We start from the raw sequence: 7,906 nt of genomic DNA on the forward strand, positions 1-7,906 counted from the left end.
GGCAGGCAGAGAGATAGAAAGAGAGAAATAGAGACAAGGAGAGAGAGAGTAAGACAGAAGAGAGATGAAGAGAAACAGAGAAGGGGAAGGGGACAGAGCTGGAAAGAAAGGCAGAGAAAGACTTAGAGGGGTGAGCAGTGATAGTAAATACGGATCTGTGGACACAGAGATGGAGAAACAGAGAGCAGTCCAGACAAGTGGTGGAGAAAGCCGTGAAGAGATAGGGAGACAGAAGAGTAGAGAAAGAGAGAGCGAGACAGCCAGTGCAAGAGACAGCTGAAAAATGCTTAAGAGAATTGTGTTTTCTTATTTCTCTTTTCCTTTCTTTCTTTTTTTCTTCCAAGTTCTCACCCTGCACCCCTATCTCTCTCTTTCTTTCGGTACATTGTGTCTAATGAATATATTCTAGTGCCAATATATTGTAATTTTTTCAACATCATAGTTGATAGTTCTTTCACATTCTGGTTTTTTCTCATTATTTTTTTTTTATGTTTAAAGAATTTTCTTTCCACTCTAGACCAACAGAAAATTTCTCCTTATTTTTTTTTGAATTTATTTACTTATTTTTGGCCATGTAGCTTGGCATGTAGGATCTTAGTTCCTAGACCAGGGATCTGACTGGCGCCCTGCAGTGGAAGCATGGAGCCTCAACCACTAGACTGCCAGGGAAGTTCCTCTCCTTTTTTATTTTTAAACCATGAAGCTTCTGTTCCCGAAAGGATTTTCCAGAACTCCAGGGCACCCGCACTTGCTTCATGTACAACAGCCTGGAACACTCTGCTCTCAGATTAGTTCCTGTCCCCTGCACCGTTGGTCCTGGTGGCACAGGGAAGACCAGCTTTAGTCCTGTCCCTTCCTCACTCCCCTGCTGTCTGTCATGAGCCTAGAAAATGAATTATCTGAGAGAGAGTGGCCAAAACATTTTATTATACATATTTTAAACATATATCCCAGCATTTTACAAAAGTGGTGGGTGAAAATCTGTGTGCACATCATTTCAGTTCCACTGTGGTTTCACTATCCTTGTCTGATCTCCTACTTATCCATCTATTGCTGTTGCTGCTGCTAAGTTGCTTCAGTTGTGTCCGACTCTGTGTGACCCCATAGATGGCAGCCCACCAGGCTCCCCCGTCCCTGAGATTCTCCAGGCAAGAACCCTAGAGTGGGTTGCCATTTCCTTCTCCAATGCATGAAAGTGAAAAGTGAAAATGAAGTCGCTCAGTCGTGTCTGACTCTTACCCCATGGACTACAGCCTACCAGGCTCTCTATCCATGGGATTTTCCAGGCAAGAGTACTGGAGTGGGGTGCCATTGCCTTCTCCTATCCATCTGTGAGTCCAAGTAAATCAAAGGAGAAAGTTTTTAATAATGTCACCACAAGCATGCTTGTCCTTGAGTCCTGGTGACATGAACAAACATTTCTGTTAGATGTTTGCCTCATAGTGGAAGCATAGTGTATCTGAACACCTTTCAATAGGTTTATCGTTCCTTGTGGTGATTGCGGCCATGAAATTAAAAGATGTTTACTCCTTGGAAGGAAAGTTATGACCAACCTAGAAAGCATATTCAAAAGTAGACACATTACTTTGCCAACAAAGGTCCATCTAGTCAAGGCTATGGTTTTTCCAGTGCTCATGTATGGATGTGAGAGTTGGACTGTGAAGAAAGCTGAGCACAGAAGAATTGATGCTTTTGAGCTGTGGTGTTGGAGAAGACTCTTGAGAGTCCCTTGGACTGCAAGGAGATCCAACCAGTCCATTCTGAAGGAGATCAGCCCTGGGATTTCTTTGGAAGGACTGATGCTAAAGGTGAAACTCCAGTATTTGGCCACCTCATGCGAAGAGTTGACTCATTGGAAAAGATTCTGATGCTGGGAGGGATTAGGGGCAAGAGGAGAAGGGCACCACAGAGGATGAGATGGCTGGATGGCATCACCGACTTGATGGATGTGAGTTTGAGTGAACTCTGGGAGATGGTGATGGACAGGGAGGCCTGGCGTGCTGCAATTCATGGGGTTGCAAAGAGTCGGACACGACTGAGCGACTGAACTGAACTGACTGTATATGCAGGAACTATTCATGTTCTTTACTTTTTTTTTCTCATTTTGTCTATTTTTAATCATTTATTTCTTTGAAAACTTTATTTAAACAAACAAACCATTCGAGTGTTTTTCCCATCTCCTGCTATTTGCCTCTGGTGACCACTGATCTGTTCTCTGTTTCTCCACATGTAAGAGAGATTTATGATATTTGTCTTTCTCTGTAATACTTTTTCACTCAGCATAATGCTCTTAAGTTCCACCCATATTATTGCGAATGTCTGGTGAGTATTCCATCTCATACCTATACTACAGTTTCTTTACCCATTCATCTGTATGCTGATGGACACTTAGGTTGTTTCCGAGTTTTGCCTGTTGTAAACAAAGCAGCAATGAACATGGGAGTACAGATACCTTTTCAAGTTTGTGTTTTTATTTTTCAGATCAATACCCACAAGTAGCATTGCCGGGTCACATGGTAGTTGCATTTTCAATTTTTCAAGGACCCTTCCTACCGTTTTGATAGTGACTGTGCCAATATACATTTCCACCAGGAGTGCACAAGGTTCTATTTTCTCCTTATTCGCACCCACACTTGTTAGTTCAAGTCTTGTTGATAACAGCCTTCTGACAGCGCTGAGATGACATCTCATTGTTGTTTTGGTATCCATTTTCCTGGATTTCAGATAAACATCATGTTCTTTTAGTGTAAGTATATCCGAATGTTACGTAGTACTATGTAAGACATTTTTCTCCACTAAATCTAGCAACCCTAGGTGAAGGGCTTTTACTTGATGATGAAAAAATTTCTCTTATTTAATTGATTTGTAAGCACACACACATACACATTTAACTTTGAGGAGAGGTAAATGTAGATCAATACACCTGGTATCAATTTCTTGTAATAAAAGAGGGGTGAATGCTTATTGCATTTGCAGGTGGTTGCCTCAAATTTACCTACAGATGTAAAAAGGAAGGTAGTGCAGGGAAATGATAGAAAGGTGGTTCCTTGAGAGAAAGACTATGGCAGCATCATTAACACTGAAATACTGAGCCGCAGGGAACTTAGCCTGATTCACGTCTGCTCACTCCACTAGGCCACAGGCAAGCTTGTCCACATTTCTCTGCCTGCCCCTTCATCTGATCCCTCTGCTTGCAGTTCTGAGAGCTCAGAGCTCAGGCTTCTCTTCTCCTCTGGGGGAGGTGGCTGCTCCCAGCCTGCCCTCCAGAAAGGGGTTGGTGCAAAGAGGCAGGGCTCCTCCCCAGGCCTCACCCAGCACTCACCCCTTCTGGGCTCAGCCTGGTGGTCTTTAAGAGAGATCCTTGCTGACTGCTCTGCCTGTCACATCTTCTGGGAAACTCGGTCTAGCTCACTGTCCCAGGCATGGCGTGGGTCCCAGCACTGTTTCTGGTTTTCCTGGCTCCTGGTAAGTGTGTTGCCTGGATGCTCTGGGGATTTTTCTGTACTTTTTGGCAATGGTGAGGGGGAGGGTCATACTAAGAAATGGTGTTTCCTCTTTCTCATGATTTTTTGTTGCTTTCCCCATTGCAGTCACACAGGTATCTTCCAACATGGAAGAGGACAAGTTGTCAGTCATGAGGGCTACTGGGTCATCTATTGTAATCGATTGTGATCTTACAGGAAGCTATATCCACTGGTACAAATTCCAGGAGGGAGCTGTACCCCGACGCCTCCTCTACTACGATGTCTCCAACTCAAAGGCTGTGTTGGACTCAGGAATCAGTGAAGGGAAATACCATGCTTACAAAGGCACAGGGAAGAGCTACACGTTTGTAATCTCCAACTTGCAAGAAAGTGATTCTGGCACCTACTACTGTGCTGTCTGGGAGAAGCACATTGGTTTAGACTTCCTTTACACTGCACTGGAAATTTTGCTTGTGGCTGCCAAAACAGCCCTGATACACAGGATAGACCAACCTCTGTCTCACTTCCTGCCCCCAATTCTTTTTACTCTGAATGAAGAGAAATCCTGAGCTCAACGCCCAGCCCCAGTCACTGCCACATCCCACCTCCCCTCAGCAGCTGTTGTTTGTTGTTTAGCCAACAAAGATTTTTCCTAAAAGCAGGTCTCCATCTTAAGGCCTCAGGCAAGCAGCTGGTAGGCAGCATATTCTTTTAACTTCCCTAGGAAGTCTATTGGTGGAGTCTATTCAACGGTCTCTTGAGGACAGACAGAGCACCTTTATATAGGAGAACAAATTGAAAGGTTAGTTATATTGAATCATTTATCTGATCATTTTCCAGAGAAGATGGCTAGGAATGAAGCATCTTCATTATTCACGATTATGAAATATGAGAAAAGATGGAGTGAAAACTTGGATTCCTGAAGCCCAAACTGGTATCTGATCTATCTTTTGGACAAATTGATATTTTTCTTATATAAACAACCAGGGCATGAAATGTAGGAAAAGGGGGATTGATGTAGCTATGCCAATCATAGTATTCTACTTACACCTTCTGCTGAAGTTCAGCCCACAGCCAGAACTGTTCTGTATTAAACAAGTAAGGCCAGAAGTTCTTTTCACTCCCACCCCCGATATTGACATGACCAAGTCCCAAACTGGAATGAGACTTAGATTTTTTTTCAATAATTCAAGTTAAAGAACATTTGGGGGAACATTAAAATAATGAGTGGTATCTGTATCAACTGAAAAGTCATATAAGAAATGACTTTCTTATCGGGCTAGGTTTAAGGACATAAAATTAATACTGAAGTACAGAAATGCTCTATTTATATGTATGTGGTTTCTTGTGTATGAGGTCTCTTGTGTATACATGTGGGCTAAGTTGCTTCAGTTTGCCTGACTCTGAGATCCTATGGACTGTAGCCTACCAGGGATAGGCTGTACTGTCCATGGGATTCTCCAGGCAAGAATACTGAAGGGGGTGGCCATGCCCTCCTCTAGGGGGTCTTTCCAACCCAGGGATCGAACCCGGGTCTCCTGCATCTTCTGCATTGCAGGCAGATTCTTCACCACTGAGTCACCAGGGGAGCCCCTCTTGTGTATGCTGCTGCTGCTGCTGCTAAGTCGCTTCAGTAGTGTCTGACTCTGTGCGACCCCCTAGACGGCAGCCCACCAGGCTCCTCTGTCCCTGGGATTCTCCAGGCAAGAATACTGGAGTGGGCTGCCATTTTCTTCGCCAATCTCTTGTGTATAGTATTCTCCAAATTTCTACCAGAACAGTGTTTCTTAACGTGTGGTCCATGGAGCACACCTGAGTCAGAAGCATTGCCTTGGAATAAAAGTCCCTATTATGGATGGTACCCAATATAGGGAACACAAATCTTGGAATGAAGCATGAAGCATGCCATTGCCTTTGGGTCAATTAATTCTCTGCTAACAACAGCACAAAAACCACAGCCTCCCCCTCCCAAAAAAACCCAGCTTTCTCTATAGTATTTAAGCACTATCTAGAGCCCATAGCATTGTATTTAAAATGTGCATAATATGATCCACAATTCCCCAACAGGTGAAGAACCAGGAAGATCTTGAGTTCACACTGTGGAAAAGTTAGTAAACAGAGGCCAATCCTGACGTATCACAGGATTTTTTTGTGCCCGTGGAAGAAAATGGAGAGACAGACATAGAGATAGAAAGTCACACAGATGAGAGAGATATAAATGGAGAATTAGAAAAGGAAAGACAGGTGGTAGAGTAGGCAGGCAGAGAGATAGAAAGAGAGAAATAGAGACAAGGAGAGAGAGAGTAAGACAGAAGAGAGATGAAGAGAAACAGAGAAGGGGAAGGGGACAGAGCTGGAAAGAAAGGCAGAGAAAGACTTAGAGGGGTGAGCAGTGATAGTAAATATGGAAGATCTGTGGACACAGAGATGGAGAGACAGAGAGCAGTCCAGACAAGTGGTGGAGAAAGCCGTGAAGAGATAGGGAGACAGAAGAGTAGAGAAAGAGAGAGCGAGAGAGCCAGTGCAAGAGACAGCTGAAAAATGCTTAAGAGAGCTGTGTTTTCTGATTTATCTTTTTCCTTTCTTTCTTTTTTTCTTCCAAGTTCTCACCCTGCACCCCTATCTCTCTCTTTCTTTTGGTACATTGTGTCTAATGAATATATTCTAGTGCCAATATATTGTAATTTTTTCAACATCATATTTGATAGTTCTTTCACATTCTGGTTTTTTCTCTTACTATTTTTTTGTGTGTGTATTTGAAGAATTTTCTTTCCACTCTAGACTAATGGAATTTTTCTCATGTTTTTTTAAATTTATTTACTTATTTTTGGCTATGTAGCTTGGCATGTAGGATCTTAGTTCCAAGACCAGGGATCTGACTGGCACCCTGCAGTGGAAGCATGGAGCTTCAACCACTGGACTGCCAGCAAATTCCTCCCCTTTTTTATTTTTAAACCATGAAGCTTCTGTTCCCGAAAGGATTTTCTAGGACTCCAGGGCACTCGCACTTGCTTCATGTACAACAGCCTGGAACACTCTGCTCTCAGATTAGTTCCTGTCCCCTGCACCGTTGGTCCTGGTGGCACAGGGAAGACCAGCTTTAGTCCTGTCCCTTCCTCACTCCCCAGCTGTCTGTCATGAGCCTAGAAAATGAATTATCTGAGAGAGAGTGGCCAAAACATTTTATTATACATATTTTAAACATATATCCCAGCATTTTTACAAAAGTAGTGGGTGAAAATCTGTATGCACATCATTTCAGTTCCACTGTGGTTTCACTATCCTTGTCTGATCTCCTACTTATCCATCTATGAGTCCAAGTAAATCAAAGGGGAAAATTTTAATAATGTCACCACAAGCATGCTTGTCCTTGAGTCCTGGTGACATGATCAAACATTTCTGTGAGATATATGCCTCATAGTGGAAACACAGTGTATCTGAACACCTTTCAATAGGTTTATCATTCCTTGTGGTGATTAGCCAAGAAAATAAAAGACACTTACTCCTTGGAAGGAAAGTTATGACCAACCTAGATAGCATATTCAAAAGCAGAGACATTACTTTGCCAACAAAGGTCCATCTAGTCAAGGCTATGGTTTTTACAGTGGTCATGTATGGATGTGATGGTTGGACTGTGAAGAAAGCTGAGCACCAGAGAATTGATGCTTTTGAACTGTGGTGTTGGAGAAGACTCTTGAGAGTCCCTTGGACTGCAAGGAGATCCAACCAGTCCATTATAAAGGATATCAGCCCTGGATGTTCTTTGGAAGGACTCATGCTAAAGGTGAAACTCCAGTACTGTGGCCACATCATGCAAAGAGTTGACTCATTGGAAAAGACTCTGATGCTGGGAGGGATTGGGGGCAGGAGGAAAGGGGATGACAGAGGATAGGATGGCTGGATGGCATCACCGACTCGATGGATGTGAGTTTGAGTGAACTCTGGGAGATGGTGATGGACAGGGAGGCTTGGCCTGCTGCAATTCATGGGGTTGCAAAGAGTCAGACACCACTGAGCGACTGAACTGAACTGACTGTATATGCAGGAACTATTCATGTTCTTTACTTTTGTTTTTCATTTTGTCTATTTTGAATGATTTCTTTCTTTTAAAACTCAATTTATTTAAATAAACAAACCATTCGAGTGTTTCTCCCATCTCCTGCCACTTGCCTCTCATAACCACTGATCTGTTCTCTGTTTCTCCACATGTAAGAGAGATTTATGATATTTGTCTTTCTCTGTCTTGCTTTTTCGCTCAGCATAATTCTCTTAAGTTCCACCCATATCGTTGGGGATATCTGAGGAGTATTCCATCACATACATATACTCCAGCTTCTTTACCCATTCATCTGTTTGCTGATGGACACTTAAGTTGTTTCTGAGTTTGCCTGTTGTAAACAAAGCAGCAATGAACATGGGAGTGAAGATACCTTTTCAAGTCA

At 42.9% G+C, this 7,906-nt stretch overlaps 1 gene segment (V, D, J or C); it reads left to right on the forward strand.

Annotated features, from left to right (window-relative positions):
• Positions 1-2,275: 2,275 nt before the first annotated feature.
• LOC133246337 (T cell receptor gamma variable 8-like) lies at positions 2,276-6,244 on the forward strand. The segment is given in 2 exon segments: positions 2,276-3,465; positions 3,591-6,244. Coding segments are annotated over 2 exon segments (486 nt in total).
• The last annotated feature ends 1,662 nt before the right edge of the window (positions 6,245-7,906 follow it).

This window comes from Bos javanicus, chromosome 4, assembly GCF_032452875.1.
Source record: "Bos javanicus breed banteng chromosome 4, ARS-OSU_banteng_1.0, whole genome shotgun sequence".
NCBI lineage: Eukaryota > Metazoa > Chordata > Mammalia > Artiodactyla > Bovidae > Bos > Bos javanicus.